Source organism: Nanorana parkeri, unplaced genomic scaffold, assembly GCF_000935625.1.
Source record: "Nanorana parkeri isolate BGI_ZX_2015 unplaced genomic scaffold, ASM93562v1 scaffold474, whole genome shotgun sequence".
NCBI classification, from domain to species: Eukaryota; Metazoa; Chordata; class Amphibia; order Anura; family Dicroglossidae; genus Nanorana; species Nanorana parkeri.
In genome coordinates this window covers 120,467-143,795 of record NW_017306742.1, presented here as the reverse complement: position 1 = coordinate 143,795, position 23,329 = coordinate 120,467, and the positions used below count along the sequence as shown (strand labels likewise).

Sequence of the window (23,329 nt, the reverse complement as noted above, 5' to 3'; positions counted from 1 at the left end):
CTTCTTCTCTTTATCTTCTCGTTCTCTTCCTCTTCTCTCCCTCTTTCTCGTCTTCTTCTCTTCATCTTCTCTTCTTCTTTTCTTCCTCTTCTTCCCGTTTTCTCTTCTCCATACCATTAGGGGTAGGTGTTCTGTAGTCCAGCATGAGAGAAGTGGGCAGGGCTGACAACACTGCTTGGGACTTCAGTGCAGCAGAGGCAGTGTTGTCAGCTCAGCCAGTAAGTTAGGAGCTTACCGGATTTATGACAGAGCAACAGATATTTTCCTGTACTTTCAGTATTTAAAAAGAGAAAACATGGACACATATGAGAGTTCTATTGAATACCGTATGTTTTATAATTGTATTTGTTCCAGACTTACTCTTCAAATAGCAAACCATTCCTATGAGCTGGAGTCAGCTGTTCCCTTTAACCTGTCATGTGAGAAAGCTGCACTTCATTCTGAACATTACACAGGGTGGAAGGGGGGTCTTCATCCTCGCAGTGCTCGCTAATTGAGTTATACGCCTAGTCCTTCAATTGAGTTAGGCTTCAGCTATCGTCTCCTCCATTTAAACATAGAGGGAATTCACAATATGCTCAATTACTTAAAGCTGACACGCGCTCTGCGAATAAGGAACAATCGGCGACGGCGGCGGCAGGGAGGGGGAATCCCAAGCAGACTGTTTTGCTTTCTGTCCGGTTAATTAACTCACCTTCAAATTAGAGTTTGAGAGGGGAGAATTAAGATATTGTTGAAGTTCTTTTATTTTTTTTCTTAATTCTCTTTGTGCCGGTGAGATGTGTGTAATAGATGATCTTATATAAAATGCATCGCCTGCCATATGTTTTAGCATTGATTAAAGATTTAAAGGGATGTATATTTCCCAAGGCTTCGAGGGGTTATTGCTTTCCTAGATTAATGACAGCACCATCAGGATCGCAAAGATCTATATCTTAATCAAGCAGTACGCTGGAAGCAAACAGCTGAAGACGAGGAAGAGAATAAAATAAATACAGTTATGCTGTTAAATGTGTGCGCGGGACTAATTAAAGAGGATTCAGATATGAAGAAACTAATTGCAGGGGGTTATAATTTGCTGTCGTCTTACCTTTTCTTCTGGGCAGACGGCCCTTACTCTTATCTACATCTCCCATGATATACCGCCGTTCCACCTAGAACAGAGTGAAACCATTTTCCAAGCATGAAATTGCCACTTTCAGTCACCAGCTCACCTCCAGACTAATTCTTGTGCTATTTAAAATGAAGTTACAGCCAAAACATTTGTTCTTTAAAGTGACCCTGTCACCACAGTCATCGCTAGGGGGAAGTCACCCCAACAGAAACACAAAAAAAGCCTTTTGACCATTCTAACCTTTCCCCACTCTCAGAGGAATTAAAAGGTTTTGCCTTAAATTCCACTTTTGTTAAAGTTGGGAAGAATTTACAATTCTGCCATGTTTTATAGCTAGCTCCCTGTTGGGTAGTCTAGTTTGTGTCCTCCCGTTACCCTAAGGAGAACTATGGGGAAAAGCCTTAACCCCATAGTTCTCCTTTAAGCTTGGTGCATGTTCAAACTAAGTCAAGGGTTGGGTTTTGGCGTGCCTCCAGGTTCATGATTAAATGATAGGAGTTGGGGGAAGGCCACGTTTGGGGTTAGATTGCATTACTTTTTGAAGGAGGGATAAACCGAAACTTTGGGTGTGATAAAACTTTTTATCTGGTTTGCTCATTTTATTTTTTCGGTTTTCAAAGTACCCGGTGCAGAATCTATTGCTCCAAAAAGTTTTGGCCATGGTTGGATGACCAGTGGGACACGGCCTTGGCCCCAATTTGTTATCTATCTACTTTGTGTCAAACAATCTAAACACAAGCCTACTTAGCACTTTGATTGGTTGGCATGGCCTATACTCCTTCATAAATGTGCCAGGGGTTGTTTTATCAGCTGAACGCATGCCTGGTCAGCAGGTATACCCTCAGTTCTTATGGCCTGTGACACCATCAAGGAATCGAGCCATCATGGCTGGTCGTCAGACAGTGGGATCTGTGAAGACCAGCCTGTCTTCTAAAAGTGTCACTATCACGTACCTGGCTGGAGACTGGTTGGATGAGGAGGCTCCCCTTGCACCTTGTGTCCCCCAAACTTTGAGGATGGGAACAGAGCCTGAGAAACAGCAAGTAGCATGGGTGCCAGTGAGTGGGGCAACACCGTGCCAGGCAGAAGTCCAGAATCAGATTCGGGTAGAGCAGAGCCGAGGTCACAACAGGCGGACAGCAGGGTACCAGAGCAGTAGGCAGAATCGAGGTCAGACAAGCCAGGGGTCACACCAGTCGGGCAGTGAAGTACAAGGGATGAGGCAGAGGCAAGGTCCAATAACAATTCCAAGGTCAGAAGGCAGGCAGCAATCAGGAGCAGTCAGGTTCAATCTGGGTCAAGATACAAACAGGATCAGAGAGAACCGCTGAAAGCAACTAAGCCCAGGCTGTGCTTGCTTTAAATAGGGAGATCAATTCAGAGGTAATGCATCACTTGATGTGCACCCCATTACCGCGCCTGTGCGCCAGATTAGCGTGCTTGTGTGCGTATGTCCCGATGAGCACGCGTGCAAGTGCCTGTTTTTCTATGGTACGAACAACGGGACCACGCACATGTGCGGTAGACCTGGTTACCTTACAGTCACAGGGCTTAAACACAACAGAGGCCTCCCAAACACAAAGCCAAGGCCGGCTCATTTGGTAGGAATGACATTGACGTTGAGGCCCCCTTTCACCTCAAGAGCTAAATAAAAATTATTAGCGTGCAATCATTTTATAGAGGACATCTTTCCCAGGCTAAAGAAGACACTGTTGCTTAGTTACTGGAATTGTGCTTCTTCTTTGAGATCTGTCAGAATATGAGAAACATTTATGGCCAACATCTCCAGCTCAGAACTTACAGAGTAGGAGAAATCTGACGCCTTAGATTAACGTCCTGCCAGCCCCAAGGAGTGCGAAGGTGTATTGGTACAATTGCAAACTGCGAAATACATATGTACAGAGCTTGACAAATACTTGTAGCTCATTCGTTGAGTCAAGCAGAAAATTCAACCCCGGGCATAGCTTCCTCTTTTGGAACTAAAATCCCTCTGTCCCTCTTTCCTTTGCAACCCCCTATTGTAGTTCTGATGAATAGAGCTGTATAATCCAATGTACTCTTTATCCAGCAGAAGGTTTTAACATCGCTGCAGGAAAAGTGGCGATAACAGGAAGTCGTCAGTGTATTTTAAAGTGTATGTAAAACCGAGATTTTTTATTTAAAAGGGGATAAAACATTTTTAAGATAACAGGAAGAGAGTTTCAGTGGTGAGTAACAGTTGTGGTCCGAGCCTTCTCAAGTAAGTGATACCCGCCACCCCCCCAATGGCCTGTGGTGTGCCTTGGCCTTCTCAGGTCAGTATGCCTAAAAGGGGGCATACTCGAATGTAAATGAAATGAATGAATGAATGAAAGCAAGGGGAATTTGCGGGTGGGGACGTTCGTGACCCGCCAACGTAAATCCCCTGTGAGCCCTGCCGTCTTTAAAGGCACAGGCTCCTCCCACAAATCCAGGCTAGCCTTCAAACTTATCCGAAGACCACATATAGCAGGGGTGGGCAGTTACGACTCTCCAGCTGTCGTTGGACTACAAGTCCCATGAGGCATTGCAAGAGTGACGTTACAGATATGACCTAGTAGAAAAGTCACTCGCACTCCAATGAGAATTTCAGTAAATTTCAAGAACATTGACGGAATGTATAACTATACCTGGCCATTTGGGTGCTTCGGCGCATGCGCGTGGCCCTGTCTTTCCCATTAGCGCACGCAACTGAACGTACGCGCAAAGACGCGCTAGCTTGGCGCACAGGATATGACGCAACTCACCTTGACAGAGGCTCTATTTAAACCTGCCTGTTCTGTGGATCATTGCTGAATGGTCTTTCAGCTTGTGTGTGTGTTCCTGTGATTTAGCCTGTTCCTGTGTTCTGCTGCCTAGACCCAGGACTCCGTTGACTACTCCTGATTGCTGCCTGCCCCTGACCTCTGCTTGTTCCTGGTCTACTCTATTGCCTGCTGTTGTACTTTGCTGCCCGATTGGTGTTGACCCTGGCCTGCGTGACTCAGTCCTTCTCCTGCAGTGTTCTTCACTGTCCTTCTGGCTGCATCCTTGCCTGCTTCCTTGGAGACCAGCTTCTGGACTTACCCAGGCACACTACCCTACACCCCCTGGCACCAGTGCTGCTCTCTGTCCTCTCACTCCTTGTCTCCACTCTCAGGAGTATAGTTGAGGCCTCCTCAACTACTCGGTCCTCTACCAGGTACATGACACTGAAATTCTCATTGGAGTGCGAGTGACTTTTCTACTACGTGATACTGATCTGCAGAGTCTGCTGTCATCTCAGCGCCCACCCATTATCTTGGGTTCTATCCGGTCAGGAGTGCGATGGGATCTACTTGTGTTACAGATATGACTCCCAGAGTCATAATTTGGGATCAACAAAGCACAGCTGGATGGCCGGAGTTGCCCACCCCAGACGTATGGGGACCAGGGGCGTAACTAGAAATCACAGGGCCCCATAGCAACATTTTGTATGGGGTCCTGTGATTTCTAGTTACACCCCTTGCAGAGCCCACTTGATATCCCATACAGCCTACCTGATGGTGACCCTGCAGAGCCCGCCATAGACTCTCTATGGTGGGCTTTGCAGGGTCTCAGGTGGGCTGGTCACACTCCTTACCTATCACCTCCTCTTCCTTCATGGTCGCTGATGGGCCCCGCCTCCTGGGCCTCACGACCCAGGTGGCCCGTATGGCATCAGGGATGTCCTGGCCGTGCCCCCCTGTGCTCCGGGCCCCATAGTGGCCGCCTTGATCGCTATGGCGATTGTTACGCCACTGATGGGGACTGCTCATGGTATACACAAGCATACAAAATATATGGTAGCGTCTGAGGACCACTAGGCAATGCTCAGATATTCCATGACCTTGATGAATGAGAACCTTCACCGACGTAGGCTTTACCAGTTCCCTGATGTGAGTAAGTTACCTGAAATTGTCGTTTCTGTAGCCGTTTTTTTTCCAGACTTCACAAATGAACTATCACATGTTGCATTTTTGCCTCATTAACGTCACTCATAAGAAAGGATAAAGGTTCTACAACAGAGGCATCAACATCTGATGGAATAAATCCGAGTTGTGCAGCTTCACGCAGCGGTGAGCTGCCAGTGCAACTCTTGTGATATGATATTAAAGTGAACCAGTCATCGCTCCATATATCCTGTGTGTATCGGTCCAGGGAAGTACAATAAAGGGAATCTAAAGGAGGGGCTGCGTACGTGAACGGAAACCTTAACTGAGCTTAATAAGCCACTGTGTACATTCTGTTTTATTAAACGTAAATGGATGGCAGTAAGTGGAACGCGGTAATGTAGTACAATTTAATAAGGAAGGGGAAGCATGTCTTTTTTTCCTCGTACTTCATTGTGAAAGCTGCTCGATAGAAACACAGTTTGAAGTTTCTTCATTTTTTTTTTTAAAGAACTCTGGCTCTTAAAAAAATCTTACATTAAAAGACAAATTTTAACCCAAGGGTAGGCAACCTCAGCACTCCAGTTGTTGTGGAAGTCCCATGATGCATTGCAAGGCTCCACAGGCATGCACACCCGTAGGCGTGATGGGATTTTGTATCACTACAGGTGGGGTGCCAAGGTTGCCTACCCCTGCACTAACCTGTGAAGGACTGGGATTGAATAAGTGAGAGGACAGAGGAAAAATGGCTAGAGTACTTTAATAATTGCCCTGCCAGACAGCAAGGTCAGGTCATGGAGCTCCACTGCAGCAGAAGCACAATTTGGTCAGAAACACACCTCTAGCCTGCTGATTGGGCAATAAGGGAACATCCCTCTGCTCTGCCCTCCTGTCACCATGTTCCCTGTCAGCACACATGCAGTGCAGCAGTCTCTTTTGTTCTTTGTACTGCCCCTCCCTCTCCCAGTCTCCATAGAAGTCACTGTAGCCGCCACCATGCCTTCATCAGATTTTCTATCCAGGAGGACAGAGCCATATTTGTTCAGGGATCATCCAGGGTCACCATCAACGCCCTGGACTGAGATGCCATCCTGGTGATTGTGCAATTCTTGGCTCTGGTCACAAATGTCTGATACAGATCAGCCCCCTGCATCTCCTTGTGTCTTGCAATAAAGTTACAATATACAATATAAAGATGCTTTTTCTGCCTGCAGCAGACTGATGACATCATCACAGCCAAGGCAAATTTGCTGCCTGAAGCTCAAGGATGGCTTTAATGATTAAAGTGGAACTTTTGTGAAAATAATTATATTGTTGTTGTTTACTGTGACAAGTCAGGAATCTATTAATCGAGACTTAAAGGAGAACTATGGGGTAAGTGTTTTACCCCATAGTTCTCCTCAGGGTCATGGGAGGACCCAAAGCTCAGTATATCACGAGCTACAGCTCGCGGTATACTGAGACCGCCGTAGCCGGGACGGATCCCGATATTGCTGTCGACATCCGCCCAGCTGCGTGAGTGACAGCCGGCTCTGCCTATTTAGAGACAGAGCCAGCTGTACCCGCCCCCTCCCCTGTCCGTTCCCCCAGTAACCCCTGGAGGATCGGAGCAGGGAGGGGGGGAATCCCTGCAGGTTACGGCTCTCTACAGGGAGATGATCGAGAAGTGAGCGAGTGGCGGTATGTGTTCACTCACTTCCCGATCTATTGAGCCGACATGTGACAGTTTCATTGTCACACGTCGGCTCGAACTATGAGGTTTAGTGAAAATGACTCACCTCATAGTTCTCCTTTAAGATAATGACAGGTCCACTTTAAGTTGTGTGCTAAGGCTATATCCAGTACAAGTAATCTGTTCTGTATTGTAAGTGCTGCATAAAGAGCGTCCCAACACATACTACAAATATTACAATTAACATCATCATTTAGACAGCCCCGTGTTCCTTCTCCTACTCCGCTGTTTCATACTGCGTTATAATTTAGGTCGGCCGGGGAACTTATAATAAAACAGTCAGTGCGTTCAGGTCAGCAAGTCGCTATGTAGAAAAAAAAGCCATGTCAAGCATCTCATCCTGTAAATCCCAGCCAGAGATCCATAAATTGCGATAAAAAAAAAAGAAATAAAAGGATTTTAATATAAAAGCCAACAAAACCCGAGCATCGCAGAATGAAAGAGAAGTCTTCGTCTCTTCGGAGGAAGCTAAACCATCATTTTAAATAAAAAAAAATAAAAAATCACGGCACTTTTAACAAAGAGCGTCTTCTGCAGGCCATAATGATAACATGAATGAATCTCTACAATCTTCCGTTTGAGAAGTGCTTTTCCCCCCTTTCTTCATGAGCGATCACTAGGCAATAAAAGCTCTGAATAGAGGAGCGGCATATATTTGAATTAACCTTGCTGGCGGCGTATAATACGGGCCAATCTATTTTTGTAAATCGTTACCTAACTCCAACAGCTGTTTTACTTAGGAGCCGGCTTGTGGCGGATAAAAGCAAATTAGGCTTTCATTAAAAGAAAAAAAAAATACAAAAATTAAAGCCATAGATGTTCCTACTGTACAAAGTCCTAGTTAGCCTTTCTTTTCCTTTCCTCCTTCACATAATTCCCATAATTATTTCATTTTCTTTTTCTTTACCCTTTCCTTTCCCTTTTCTCATCCCCTTATTTACCATTATTCCCTCTCCTTTCCCATTTAATTTTTCTTTTCCTATTCTCTTCCTTTCCTTCACTTTCCTATTTCTTTTAATCTAATCCCTTTACTTCCTTTTCTGTTTCCTTCTTTACCCTTTACATCCTTTCCTTTCCCATTTCCTTTCATTTCCACATTCCTTATGCCTTCCTTTCCTTCCTTTCTCCTTCCTATTCCCCTTTCTTTCCTTCACTTTGTAATTTCTTTTCAACCATTTCCTTTTCTTCCTTTTTCTCTTTCCCTTTCTTTCCTATTCCTATAATACCACTGTCTTCCTTTCCATTCCCTTTTCTTCCTTTTTCTATCTCTTTCTCTTTCTATCCTTTCCCATTTCCTTACATTTCCTGTTTCCTTTACCCTTATTTTCTTCCTTTATTTTTCCTGCTCCCTTTACTGTCCATCATTTTCCTATTTCTTTTCATCCATTCCCTTTCCTTTATTTTCCTAATGTCTTCATTCCCTTTTTCCATCTCCTCTTTACCCTTTACATCCTTTCCTTTCCAATTTCCTTTAATTTCCTCTTTTATTTACCCTTCCTTTTCCTTTCTTTTCGTCCTCCCTTCCCCTTCATACTCCCTATACTTTCCTTCACGTTTCTATTGCTTTCCATCCACTCTCTTTCCTTCCTTTTTCTTTTTCCCTTTCTTTCCTATTCCTATCATTCCACTGCCTTCCTTTTCCATTCCCTCTCCTTCCTTTTTTATTTCCTTTCCTTCCCCTACCTTGCCTTTTTAGTTTTGTTTGCCTTTCCATATTCTGTCTCCCGCATACCTCACAGCAACTATCAATCCAAATGCTTGTTGTTTCTTAGTTTGTTTTGTTAGCTTTATAACCTTTAGATTGCCCCGCGCTGCTTCGGGTCATATATGGCAAAACTGACAAGGCTTGCTGCCAAGGTTTAAGAAAGCAACACACAGTTTCTAAGTATGCCGCTCTGTAAAATATTATAAAAGTAGAACTGAAACGTTTTTGTTTTATTTTGGATGGATTAAAGGAGAACTATGAGATGGGTGATTTCCACTCACCTCATAGTTCTAGCCGACCTGTGACAATGAGACTGTCACAGGTCGGCTCAGTAGATCGGGAAGTGAGCGAACACATACCGGGTTCGCTCACCTCTCGATCTTGTCACGGCTCTCTGCCGTGACAGGGGAGGGGCTGGATTCCCCCCTCCCTGCTCCGATCTGCCAGCGCTGACTGGCGGAACGGACGGGGAGGGGGCGGGTACAGCGGGCTCTGCCTCTAGATAGGCAGAGCCAGCTGTCACTCACGCAGCTGGGCGGATCCCGTCGTCTAAGTCGGGATCCGCTGCGGCGTCTCAGTATACCGCGAGCTTAGCTCGCGGTATACTGAGCTTAGGGTAACGGGAGGACGCTAGTTTGTGTCCTCCCGTTACCCTAAGGAGAACTATGGGGAAAAACACTGACCCCATAGCTTTTTTTGCCATCTGTGGAGAGGGAAATCTCTGGTGGTCAACAGAACTAGTGTCCCCATTGGATGATTTCCCATCTATTCCTTTTTTCGGATGACAAACACTCTCAGTGATAATGGTCATCAGGACAAATGGTGGTGGTGGTGAGACAGAAGCCTTCTCTCCTGGTACCAGTAATGTCTTCCTGGAGCCACTCAGCCCCTCTGGCTGAGAACCCTGGGTGACTTTGAGGCCACCTAACACCGTGGTATTGCCTCACAATGCCACAATATATATATATACTGTGTATATATACTGTATATATATATATATACATACATATATACACACACATATATATATATAACAGTTCAGTAGTTCTGGCATTCAGTTATTTATGATCATTTTAGAGTAACATAATAGAAACTAGAATTTCCTGTTAATTGCCATTAAAGCAGTCTGTAGACTAAACCAGGAGCGGGGCTACCGGCACCTAATCTTGTTATCAAGATCTAAATTGCCCCGTAATCTAGATAATTTGTATCGATCGTCTTGTGTATAAAAATAGAATCATCGATAGATGACAATGTCCAAGATAAGCAAAGCCCAGACAGAAGCTGCGAGGTCAGGGCAACAAAGCAACGGAGAGCGAGCTACTTCTCTTGTGCGGGCACATTGATCGAATCTGGTGGCCAGCGGGAGTAATCCATTTATGAATCAAAGGTCACATGACCCGCCCGTGGTTCAATAACCCCCTTTTGTATAAAAGCAGAAGTTGCTTAATTAAGCAGAAAGCGCACGCTGATCAGAGTTAGTTTAATGCTCAGATAGGTGCGTCTCAGAATCCCAGGGATGTTTAAAGTGGCAGGTTTGTCGATAGCTGATGTCCAACTTTATTGCTCTGCTACTGATGACTGGTCTACTTTCAATAACAATTGACATCATTGTATAGATAATATCATCTGCACCTAACTAACCACATTTAAAGGTAAATATTACCGGGACGGGGCTTAGGGCCACAGTCAGTGGCACTACGCCCCATCTCGCTGAACCCCTCACCCCCCCACCCCCCCCACTACAGGGAAGGGGTTAGTCCCAAAATCACAGAAGACCTAGATCTTAGTAACAAAGACAAACCAGGATCAGAGGGGTCTGAAGAAGCTTTTCTTAACACTATGGTGTCTGTTTTAGGCGGGACAATTAAAACATGTTCACATTAAGTTCACTGCTGATAATACAAACATTGGTTAATGTAACATTTATTCACTACTCTCACATGTGTAAAATCTTTCTTGTGAATAGAAGGATCATTTGCATTAAAGACTGTTTGTCCGAGGGATCAGCCACAAGTCTGGAGAGCTGGGGTCTCCTGTGTTTGAGTAGCTGTAGTGTTTTGTTATTATCATGGGGTATGCTTATCATATGCCCAGTGAATATTTACCTAAAAGATTTCCCTGAAAATAACACAGGATTCACTCATCCGTTCCTGCGGACATTCACTCTGTTTAGTATGCAGGCAGCCCATGGGTGATAGACATGTAAGCTGCGGAAAAGTTTGGTTCGGATATTTTGGGACTCGGATCCAATATTCAATTCTGTTTGGGTTTCAGACTCGGACGAAATCCGAATTTTCCTTAGTTTCGGATGAGTTTATGAATATTCGCTGCGCATGCCACAGAAAACCATTTACAGATATTAATACTTAATCTCCTAGACCCGAATGAGTCCAAATTTCCAAACACCATTCGGAAACTCCTGAAAGCACTACGGGTCTGGGAACAATACTAAATCTGAGGCTTCCAGACCTGAATGGCATTCTGGAGCTCCCGAATGCAATTCGGAAATTCTGATCCTGAATGCCATTCGGGTCTGGGAGCCATATACACATATTACTAAAGCTGAGGCTCCCAGACCCGAATAGCTTTCAAGAGCTCCTGAATGCAATTCGGAAATTCGGATCCCGAATGCCATTCAGTTCTGGGAGCCTCAGCTTTAGTATTATATGTATATACTGTATATGACTCCCATGTTGCCGTAACGACAATTCGTGTTCAGACCCATTCGGAGGCATTAAATTGAAAAACACATCTGATTGGCCGGAAAAGTCAGATGTCCAATTCAGTTTAGTTTTTGATCGAAATTCGGACAGGATCCGAATTTCCGTTTAGGACACATTCGGAGGCATTGGGATTCGGATATTCGGATGTGTCCGAATGCACAAAATTTGTCCGAATAACTCAATGTTGCCGAGTCAAATGTCATTCGAATGTTTAAAGCCCAACTCTGGCTACTATGCGGTTGCAGTTCAGTAAGCTGTAGGGGCCCTTTGCTGTAAACTGACCTGCCATAATTAGATCTTCCCATTTCTCCCACCATATCTGGGAAGTCCAGGTCTTTCTGAACTGTGTGCGCTCCAGCTCTCATGGACTTTGTATCTCCATCCTCATCTCCTTGTGGCCAGTCTCAAAATGCAGCCTGGGGCTGTTTGCTTTGCGATTGGCCAAGAGGGGATTGGGGTGGAGATGCGACCACAGCACTGAGGTCTATGAGACCCTCAACGCTACAGCAGGAGTGGGCACAGAAGTTGAATGGGAGCTGGACTTCCACCCGCAGGTACACTGAGGATTTGGGGGGAGAAGGAGTAAGATCTAATTATGGCAGGTCAATTTACAGCAAAGGGATTATACAACCAACTGAACTGCATAGATTATATTGGGTTAGCTGAGCCTAGGGTGACGGGAGGACGCTAGTTTGTGTCCTCCCGTTACCCTAAGGAGAACTATGGGGAAAAACCCCGACCCCATAGTTCTCCTTTAAATCTCAACCACAGGCACAGAAATTTTTTAATCTTTAATCACCACACAAACAATGTCATTCTTTTACAACTTTGGGAGCTCTCTAAACTCCACTGGGAGCTCCTGATATGTACAGTGGGGAGCCGGAACATCAGAACTCGTCTATGATCGGCAATTCCCAAGTGATGATTCTACACCTGTGCTTTGTGATAAGTGTTGATTGAAGAATACACAAACATAAAAATCGCTGTGCCCGGGCTTGGGCTGTAGAGTGCACTAGAGGTTATTTTTTTTTTTTATTAATGGTTGAACCTCGGAAGAAATGTTTTGGCCGAATTTTGTTGATCAATATGACGGTTCTTTCATATCCCTCCCGGCATTCGATTTCCATGGTGCTGAAACTTTGTATACAGCTGTGTGAATCATGAGTGAAAACAATAATAAGTATGCAGTGTATGTGATCCTATGTAGACTTGTGACTCGGGGTGCTGTTCTCTTTGCAGATCTATCAGAGGTGTTGGTTAGTATTCAAGAAAGCATCTAGCAAAGGGCCGAAGCGTCTGGAGAAGTTTTCTGATGAGCGAGCCGCGTATTTTCGATGTTACCATAAGGTAATTTTTATATTCTATTGAAGTTATTAGTTGTGATCTTCTATGCTGGCTTCGCAGTCATTCAGCAGGAGCAGGGGGGCAGATTTACATTGCTGGAGTTCGTGTACAGGACTGCTTGTGTGTGCACAGGCAACGTATGTAAGTAGGGCTGTGGTTCCAGCATGAGTGTGCATGTAAGGGTGGCTCCATAGGACTCTGCAAGGCAATGGAGCAAAACGAAAACAGGAAACAAAGAGGAGCAACTTTTATTGGATTGAAGCCTTGCTCAATCAGCCAGTAAGATAGTACAGTCTTGCTCATCTGGCCACTATAGGAGTGAAGCCTTGCTCAAATGGCAAGTGAGGGAGCATGGTCTTGCTCATCCAGTCACTAGTGGAGTGAAGCCTTGCTTATCCATCCAGTAAGAGAGTACAGTCTTGCCCATCAAGCCACTAAGATAGCAAAGCTTTGCTCATCTGAGCAGTTAGGGAGTATGGTCTTGCTCATCCATCCACTTGCTTATATAGTCAGTAAGGGAGTACGGTTTTGCTCATACAGCCACTAAGAGAGTAAAGCCTTGTTCATCTGGCTAGTAAGAGAATATGATCTTGCTTTTCCGTTCATTAAGGGAGTAAAGCCTTGTTTATCTGGCTAGTAAGGGAATATGGCCTTGCTCATCCTGCCAGTAAGGGAGTAAAGTCTTGCTCATCCAGCCACTAAGGAAGTGAAGCCTTGCTCATCCAGCCAATAAGGAAGTGAAGCCTTGCTCATCCAGCCAGTAAGGCAGTAAAGTCTCGCTCATCCTGCCAGTAAGGGAGTAAAGTCTCGCTCATCCTGCCAGTAAGGGAGTAAAGTCTCGCTCATCCTGCCAATAAGGGAGTAAAGTCTCGCTCATTCTGCCAAAAGGGAGTAAAGTCTTGCTCATCCAGCCACTAAGGGAGTAAAGTCTCACTCATCCTGCCAATAAGGGAGTAAAGTCTCACTCATCCTGCCAGTAAGGGAGTAAAGTCTCGCTCATCCTGCCAATAAGGGAGTAAAGTCTCGCTCATCCTGCCAATAAGGGAGTAAAGTCTCACTTATCCTGCCAGTAAGGGAGTAAAGTCTCGCTCATTCTGCCAAAAGGGAGTAAAGTCTCGCTCATCCTGCCAGTAAGGGAGTAAAGTCTCGCTCATCCTGCCAATAAGGGAGTAAAGTCTCGCTCATTCTGCCAAAAGGGAGTAAAGTCTTGCTCATCCAGCCACTAAGGGAGTAAAGTCTCGCTCATCCAGCCACTAAGGGAGTAAAGTCTCGCTCATCCTGCCAGTAAGGGAGTAAAGTCTTGCTCATCCAGCCACTAAGGGACTGATGCAAGGATACAGAAGTATAGTCTTTGCTGCTTGAGTGACATGTAGATCCCTGTTACAGCAGCAATTGTCATTCTGCAGCATTTTCGGCCCAGCGAGGGATCCAGGCATGGAAACAGGTGAATCTTTTCTCTGCACTTCTTAGTGATCCTGAGTTGCTGCCAGTAACAGGTTCATCAATGTGCACCGACCCTTACTGGTTTTATAGTTTTTGGGGTTCAGTGCAGGTTTCTTTGTTGCTATAATATGCGGCTGGTTGGAATAAAGTTATTTCTTTGAAACTGTGTACAATGTGTATGAGCTTGCAGCCTTCTGTCTGACTGCTAAAAATAGCCTGTGTGCTCCGGCACTAATATATGCTAGAGAATAGTCTTCCCATATGGTGTGCGGCATTAGGAGAATCGAGGCGTTCACAAGACATTTGTTCCAATAACTGCACAATATGGCAAGTCTTCCCAAGCAGTACCTGCTCCAGCGCACAAGAGATTCAACACCAAAAATTCCTAATCGCATCCACTCCCCCGCCTTTCCAATCCCCGGTCATTATTTTAGATAGAGAGACTAACCTTCGGTTTTTAAACCCAACCAAACTTGAAATCAGCATTTTAATATAATTTCAAAAGACATTTTCAGTCTTTTGAAATCTACAGCTTACATTTAAACTAATGCCGGGTGATCCTGCCATGCAAGTCAATGTTAAGAAACTTCCTTTTATGGTGTGACAAGTTGTAACAATCAGGAAGCCGGTGCTCTGTAGAAATAGCCACCTTGTCAAGATCTGCAACCAAGTCACTTCCGGTGACTTGGCAGCAGGAGGTTTTCACAAATTGGCGGTAGTGCACATGCACGTGTGCACACCCAGCTGCATAACAAGAAGCCAATTAGAATACTCATCAAGTTTTCCAAGCTGCCAGTGTGCATACGCTGATATATAATGCCACTGTATTAGCTTTATACCAGCACATGTGCACTGGCAGAAGTTGGACAGCTCAACAAGTATTCTTATGCATTTTTTTGTTATGCAGCCACGTGTGCTACTGCCAACTCGTCAAAATCTCCTGCTGGCAAGTCACGGGAAGTGACACGTTTGCACAACGCGACGAGTTGGCTATTTCGACAGGACACCGGCCCAGAGCAACGGTTTTTGGCCTTAGATACAGTTTAACCTATGGCCTCTCACATCTATATCTTAAAATTACTTTAACTTGAGTGTAGATTTGTTTTACAAACAATAAAAATGCATGGGGGTCTAATTATAAACAATTCCCAGATCTGTACTGTGCAAATAGAGGCAGGAAGGAACATTCTTAGTGTATTTTCTTTTCAGAACGAATGTAAACACCACAATATGGCCACTAGATGCAGCTGAGGAGCACAGGAAATTAATAATTCTTTCCCATGCTCCTCCGCTCCATCTAGGGGCCATAATGTGGTATTACGTTCAGTTGTTTTTGCCTCTATTCACACAGAAGGAACGTTCCTAGGATATTTTCTTTTCCGGGCAAGTGTAATGTAATACCGAATTATGTCCACTAGATGGCGCTGGGGAGCACGGGATATTAAGAATTCTTTCCCATGCTCCTTAGCTCCATCTAGGGGCCATAATGTGGTATTAAGTTCAGTTGTTTTTGCCTCTATTCACACAGAACGAACGTTCCTAGGCTATTTTCTTTTCCGGGCAAGTGTAAATGTAATACCGAATTATGTCCACTAGATGGCGCTGGGAGCATGGGATATTAAGAATTCTTTCCCATGCTACCTTGCTCCATCTAGGGGCCATAATGTGGTATTACATTCAGCCATTTTTGCCTCTATTTGCACAGAACAAACGTTCATTCACAGATATTTGCAGGGAGAATGGCTCTGTGAATTGTTTATAAATAAACCCCTTCATTGTATAATAGTGTATATTGAATATAACATATCTTTATACAGATGCATACATCAGACAAACTGTTGAGTAATGGATCTGATAAAAGGACATTAGGCAGCTACGGCTATATCAAAAGAAATTCATAAACTGTACGCGGCAGAAAATGTTAAACGGCCTCATAGCTAACATCAGGGTCATCCTGCTCTTCTAGGCTGTCGGTTCCTTGTTCCAATAATGAAGCTGTTTGTACATTTTCTCAGACCCCAATCAATATCCGTTTTTGTGGCATGATGCAGGGTCAGCAGCCAGAACAGGTACATCTGGACGTTCCGTTAATTGGAAAAAGAGTGCAGCCGGAGAGGCTATTAATTCTAGTCTTTGTTAGCGGCCTGCAAATTATACAGCCGGCGTGTACTGCCCGAGCATGTCAGGGGAAGGCATGAAAAGAGCATTCATGTTATCTGAGCCTTCATTTGTGTCTCCCATTACCTGGCTCTTGTTTTCCTGACAGGTTTAACACTTTGAGATGCTTCCCTGGCGCCGGCCGGGATCTGTGCCCCGGCCACAATGGAAAATTGTAAAGGAGAGCAGATTCCCAAAGACAATGACAGCTTATAGAGACCTGTCAATAGAAGCTTGTGCATGTATAGTACATGGGTACAGGTAATATACAGGGGTACAGGTAATATACAGGGGTACGGGTAATATACAGGGGTACAGGTAATATACAGGTACTCCTAGAATGAGATCCTAATAGGTTGGACTTGATGGACTAATGTCTTTATTCAACCTCAAATACTATGTAACTATGTCACATTGTATACTGCAGAGTAATAATGTATATATCTAGGGGCGTCCCGAGGCTGGGTGTCACCCGGAGGCGAGACTGGGTGACACCGTGACGTCATCGCGCAATGCGCGGTCATCTTATTGACGCCTGCCGGCGTCCATCACCAAGAAAGAGGAGGGGGCGTTCACCCGGTGGGATGAGGTATGCCCCCGGGTCCCCTCTCTCTCCTGACACTGTCGGGCTCTCGGTCCATGACCAAGTGCCCGACTTTTTAGAGGGGGTGAAACCAAAATGACTGTCAGTCATTTTGGTGTAACCCCTCCAATTGTGTCAACCGGGTGCGGGCCGCACCCCCTGCACCCCCCTTGTGACGCCACTGTATATATCTATAGGGTTATAGTTATAGGGGAACTAACGCTGGAAGCTGTGCTGAAAAAAAAGCAGGCAGAGGGCAAAGGACTAATGCAATGTCCGTTGTCTCCCTGTAGCTGGATTTTTCCCAATTTCTGACTTACCATACCTTGTCTTGTATTGTATCTCTGTGTGGAGGCCGCCATCTTGGTAGAGGCAGGGCTTTACTTCCTCATGAGCCTCCTGCAAGGAGAACAGTGAGCAGCACAGTAACGACATCACCAAACCCCATTTCAAAATCTTCTAAAGCTTGTAGTCGGTGGTGGCAGTGCCTTAGATCAGCCTTTCTCAACCAGGGGGCCTTCTGGCTTCCTCAGGGGTGTCTCGAAATTTTTGCACAATGGCATGCCTTTCCATGGTCCAGGCAAACCAGCCGCCAGCAGCAGCAGGGAAATGAATGATGCTAATCCAGGGAGGGAGGGGCATCCGTTCAGAAAAGCATGTCCATCCAGTCCTGCTCTACCTCTGCCACTCTGCCTCAGCTCATGTTTGCATTCAATAGGCAGTGGGTCAATAACCCTCCTGAGTTGTCACCTTGTCACTCGAGCTTCCCATGGAGGCTACAGATGGCTGTTTCAACACACATTGCACATTTGGGGCTCTTTCAGACAGGTGTATACACCCGTAAAATGGCCCAGTCCCGGAAGGGACAGGTTCCCTCCCATAAGGAACAACAGGCTGCTGCACTCCATTACACGCAGCACCTGTCCCTTCGGGATCGAGTCTTATTACAGGCGTGCATGCCTTATGGACTTGCACGTCCGTCTGAATGAGCACTTATAGTCCACTGTTCTCACCATCATGAAACCTATCCTGAGAAACGCCATACAGCCACTGCTAGAGCGCATGTAGACAAAACGTGGCCGCAAAGAGGCTGCAGGAGATCATTAACACTGAAGATGGAAAAATGGCTGAATAAAAGGTGAAAACGGGATATTATTTTTTTTTATAATGCACAGAACAAACTACACATCCCGTAAACATATCTAATATAAGAGGACGTAATGTATTTGTAAAATACATTGTATATTGTATACTGTATATTATTAATTGGGCAATTCGTTACTAAAGTGGCCGCAGAGTGTTCTGTATATTATATTTTATTGGAGCAATGATGCAATAAAATTCCTGCACTTCAGCACGCTGCCATGAATGTTTACCATCTGTTCATGATACATATATCTCGTAGCTAAGATGGTATTTATAAACGGGGGTCATAAAAGGCAGAAATGACAGTTATAATCATGGTTAGTGCAGTTGCTATGGTAGGGCTGTGCTGCGGTCTTCTGAGACAGAATTGTGAGACGTAGAGTAATTATAGGGTTGTAAGGGGGTGTTGGTTATGTCTTGGAGCATATACCTCTTGATGGGATCTATCAAGGCTACTCTTTACATGGATACCTAGAAGCCTGTCACTTGGTCTGAACCATTTTGGCTGCACCAGGCCAGGGAAGGTACAATGCCCAGTTTGGGTAAAGCATATTGTCAGCCTGCAGAATGTGTGGCCAGCTCAGCAATTAGGGTCTGACGAGGATCCTGCCACTCCTGTGTCCAGCATAGATTATGCCGATTACAGGGGAGCTCTATGATACTTGGATACAGTCTTAGCTAGTGAGCTCATCCATAGGTGGTCCAGCACAGGGTTGTGCTGATAGAACACCTACAAATACCAGTCCTGTGTCGCAGTGTTTGCTGCCAGCATATCCAGCCAATATTCTGGATAATATACAAAAAAAAGTACTTTTCCTCTTTAACTGTAACAGCAAGTGAAAAATCATTCCATAGATGACCCTTCAAAGTCCATCTTAAGCCAACCAGTGTGGCATGGTTAGAACAGACCTGGGCATTTTACAGCCATGGACCACATCTAGCCCTTTAACTGTCCCTGTCAGGCCTGCGGTCTGAACACAGACTGAGTGCCGGTTCTGTCCAAACTGCGATCGCCAACCTGCCCTCGGTTATGACTGGCTGACAGTGGATGCGATAGCCTCCGATAGCCCAATACAGACCCCCTCCTCTTCAGTCATTGGTTGTTAGGATCGCTGGTGTTCTAGAAACCAATGACGTCAGGTGTCCACCACCTCTGCAGTCATTAGTTTCTAGGACTGCCGGCAGTCCTACAACCAGTGACGTCAAATGTGTTCCCCGCCGTCAGCATTACGGATCTTCTTCCGTCGACTCCTGCAGCCTTCTCCTCCTTCCGTCCTCCTGCCTCTGGCCTGCTAATAAAGTAGTAAACTAAGGTATGAGGGGACAATAATATTAAGTGACACTCTAGGGAACAAACAATGTAACAAGGCACTCTAATGGGGACATGATCACAACCATATAATATAGTTCTGTTTATAAAGTGATACAATTCATATTCAGCAGAATTAAGTTCAGCCAAATGATTTGGACCGCCACAACAGTATCAGTTTCACATGTGGCCCCTTAGGAAAATTAATTGACCACCCCTGGGTTACAACATTGTTCATGTGCCCCATCAAAGAAATTAAGCCTTGATGACACCCTGTAATATTCTGAGTGTCATCGGGAGAAAAAGTAAAGAGAATCTCCCCGACATGAACACTGACAGAGATAAAAACTGGACAGAGGTTCTCACTGTTCCCCATTCCCTCCAAAACTCTAGGAATGTTGTTGTGAAGAATCAGATAACCCCTACGACACACCAAAAATGGCAAGTCATCATACAGTATGTGTAGGTATCACGTACCTGGTGGAGGACCGATTAGCTGAGGAGGCCTCCCTTGCGGCTCTTGTCTCACACCCCAAGGTGCCAAGGTGTTCAGACATGCCTGGTAGAAATCCGGCAACTGGGTCACTGGAAGGATGAGCATGGCTGGTGTTTAGTTGAGAGGTCAATGTGGTCTGCAGCAGTAACTGGAGCAAAGTCAAACAAGCCAGGGGTCAAAGGCAGACGGTCATCATGGTACCAGGGGAGAAGACAGAAGCGAATCCAGAAAACGAGCAGAGGTCAAGGGCAGGCAGCAATCAGGCGTAGTCAAGCAAATCCTGGTCAAGGCAACGGGTAATCAAACTGACTAGAACACACGCTGAAAGACTGTTCAGGACTGACCCATTGGGCCAGCTGGTTTAAATAGGGCCATCCATTAGGGAGCGACGTATCACTTCCTGTGCACCACGTTCCGTTGCGTGCACATGCGCACTAGGCACTAGCACATGTTTTCCGGCAACCCAGAAGACTGGGACCCTCGCATACACAGTAGCGCGCAAACTCCCAGTTATGGCCTCACAGTAGGTCAACCATGATGGCCAATACTTTATGAAAAGTGAAAGGGGCCAGAAGGACACAACAAAGTAGAGTCACCAGTGTGTAGCAAGTCTCTCCAAAGTGAAGTGGAAGTCTCCCTTAGACAGAGCAGGTGTCCCCACAGGAATATTTTCCCTCACCTCATGCTCTTGGGACAGCTGTAAAAGTTGGGATCTTCCATCACTTTCTGTCAGAGTTACAATGGCCACAAAGAGCAAATTGAGAGGGAGCATCTCCCACATAGGGCAATTAAAACATGAGAGGAGTTTAAAACACTTCACTACCCAAAAAAGTTTTGGATGGAGATATACACTGAGTGGCCAGATTATTATGACCACCTGACGTTTGTAGGCAAATTAGCTATAATTTGGCGCTGAAGTTGCTAGAGGGCCAGACCATTATAAATAGGGAAGCAGGTTGGTTACCACGACAGTAGAAGTGATTTGTTTCTGAAGATACGGGGAAACAACGCGACTTAACAGCCTTTGAACGTGGGATGATTGTTGGCGCTCGGAGCCATGGAGCGAGTATCAGAAAAACAGCAGAATTTGTTAAATGTTCAAGAGCAGCTGTTGTTAAAGTGTTTAAAGACCGGACTGTCAGCCGAAAATCTGGGTCTGAACGTGCGAATTGTGGCCGTCAGCGACTAGTCAATGTTAGGGCAGAACGGGGGAGGGGCAAGACTGGTACAAGACAACAGAAGGGCAACAGTGCCGTGTCAGATTCCTCGCATCACCTTTCAACATCTCGTGGAGTCACGAGGCGGCCCAACGAAGTACTGATGGGGTGGTCATAATAATCTGGCCACTCAGTGTACTTTTAATTGAGCAAATGACTGGCACACACCAAGAATGCATTAGGTGAAAGCTGTAGAAAGCTATATAAATGCACTGTACTAATAAACACAATACACTCCTTTGCCTTGCAGGTGACGGAACTGAACAATGTGAAAAACATCCTCCGACTCCCCAAAACCACCAAAAAACACGCAGTGGGCATTTTCTTCGCCGATGACACCTCAAAAACATTTGCCTGTGAATCGGGTGAGTGAACGTGACAGGGTGGGCCGCATCTGATAAGCGCTCCATTGAGTTGCTGACGTCATGCTGCCATCTTCAACGTGGAGAGTTCTTTAACATGCAAAATACGGTGCGCCTTTCAGCGTTCACTGCGCCTCACAGGCTGCGGTCTGATTCAATCAGGGTCTATTAAAAAAGAGTTTGATATGGAACATGAAAGAGAATGTCTTTTCCTCTTCTTATCATCTTTCATAATAAAGGGAATTCAGCGTAAATGGAGCTGCTGGCTGTTGAGATAATTTACTGTGCAGGATAAAATAATATACTACACACGGATTTCTTGGAGGTAGCGATTATTAACCCTTTACACAACCAGCAACCGCTGGAACTTTGGAGTTCTCAGTCAATGGATGTGACAGCCGACAGTGAAATGGAATTTAAAGTCACACTATATGGGCAAAACCATTTGATGGTGATGGTTCCAAAACCATTTGAAGTTAACCCATCCTCTGCAGCTATAACAACCTCCATTTCCCTTTTGGGAAGGCTTTCCATTAGATTTTGGAGTGTCTGTGGACATTTATGTCCATTTAGCCACCAAAAAAACAAATTGACTTTCGGACCCGAATCCCGAAAAATTAAATAATGCAAAATCAAAAACCGAAACAAATTTTTTGCCGGTGCACATGTCTAGTGTACAGGTGAAACTCGAATAATTAGAATATCGTGCAAAGTTCATTTATTTCACTAATGCAACTTAAAAGGTGAAACTAATATATGAGAGAGACTCATTACATGCAAAGCAAGATAGTTCAAGCCGTGATTTGTCATCATTGTGATGATTATGGCTTACAGCTCATGAAAACCCCAAGAACCCCAAATCCACAACCTCAGAAAAGTAGATTATTACATGCAATCAATAAAACAAGGATTGTACATAGAACAATATCGGACCTCTGAAAAGTACAAGCATGCATATGTACTCAGTACTTGGTTTGGGCCCCTTTTGCAGCACTTACTGCAATTACTTTTGCACGATATTCTAATTATTCGAGTTTCACCTGTATGTGTAATGGGCAGGGGTCCACAGACGGTTTGCCATATAGTGTAGGTGTAATGGTCAGGAAACCATAGACTTTTGGCCATGTAGTGTAGGTGCGATGGTCAGGGGTCCACAAACCTTTGCCCATACAGTGTAGGTGTGATGGATATCTGTCCGATGAATAGTAGGTGTGATGGCCAGGGGAACACAGACCTTTGGTCATATAGTGTAGCTGTGATAGTCAGGGGTCCATAGACTTTTGGCCATATAGGGTAAATGTCATGGTTAAAGGTCCACAGATGTTTGGCCATATAGGGTAAATGTCATGGTTAAAGGTCCACAGATGTTTGGCCATATAGGGTAAATGTCATGGTTAAAGGTCCACAGATGTTTGGCCATATAGGGTAAATGTCATGGTTAAAGGTCCACAGATGTTTGGCCATATAGGGTAAATGTCATGGTTAAAGGTCCACAGATGTTTGGCCATATAGGGTAAATGTCATGGTTAAAGGTCCACAGATGTTTGGCCATATAGGGTAAATGTCATGGTTAAAGGTCCACAGATGTTTGGCCATATAGGGTAAATGTCATGGTTAAAGGTCCACAGATGTTTGGCCATATAGGGTAAATGTCATGGTTAAAGGTCCACAGATGTTTGGCCATATAGGGTAAATGTCATGGTTAAAGGTCCACAGATGTTTGGCCATATAGGGTAAATGTCATGGTTAAAGGTCCACAGATGTTTGGCCATATAGGGTAAATGTCATGGTTAAAGGTCCACAGATGTTTGGCCATATAGGGTAAATGTCATGGTTAAAGGTCCACAGATGTTTGGCCATATAGGGTAAATGTCATGGTTAAAGGTCCACAGATGTTTGGCCATATAGGGTAAATGTCATGGTTAAAGGTCCACAGATGTTTGGCCATATAGGGTAAATGTCATGGTTAAAGGTCCACAGATGTTTGGCCATATAGGGTAAATGTCATGGTTAAAGGTCCACAGATGTTTGGCCATATAGGGTAAATGTCATGGTTAAAGGTCCACAGATGTTTGGCCATATAGGGT

General features: G+C 44.9%; 1 protein-coding gene across 2 annotated transcripts in view; it reads left to right on the top strand.

Moving 5' to 3' along the window:
* DOK5 (docking protein 5) overlaps positions 1 to 23,329 on the top strand; it is a 75,486-nt gene that overhangs the window by 22,277 nt on the left and 29,880 nt on the right. For both annotated transcript variants that reach the window (XM_018560689.1, XM_018560688.1), the window contains exons 2-3: positions 12,425 to 12,532; positions 21,131 to 21,245. In XM_018560689.1, coding sequence (XP_018416191.1) covers positions 12,425 to 12,532; positions 21,131 to 21,245 — 223 coding nt within the window. The remainder of the gene's footprint in view (positions 1 to 12,424; positions 12,533 to 21,130; positions 21,246 to 23,329) is intronic.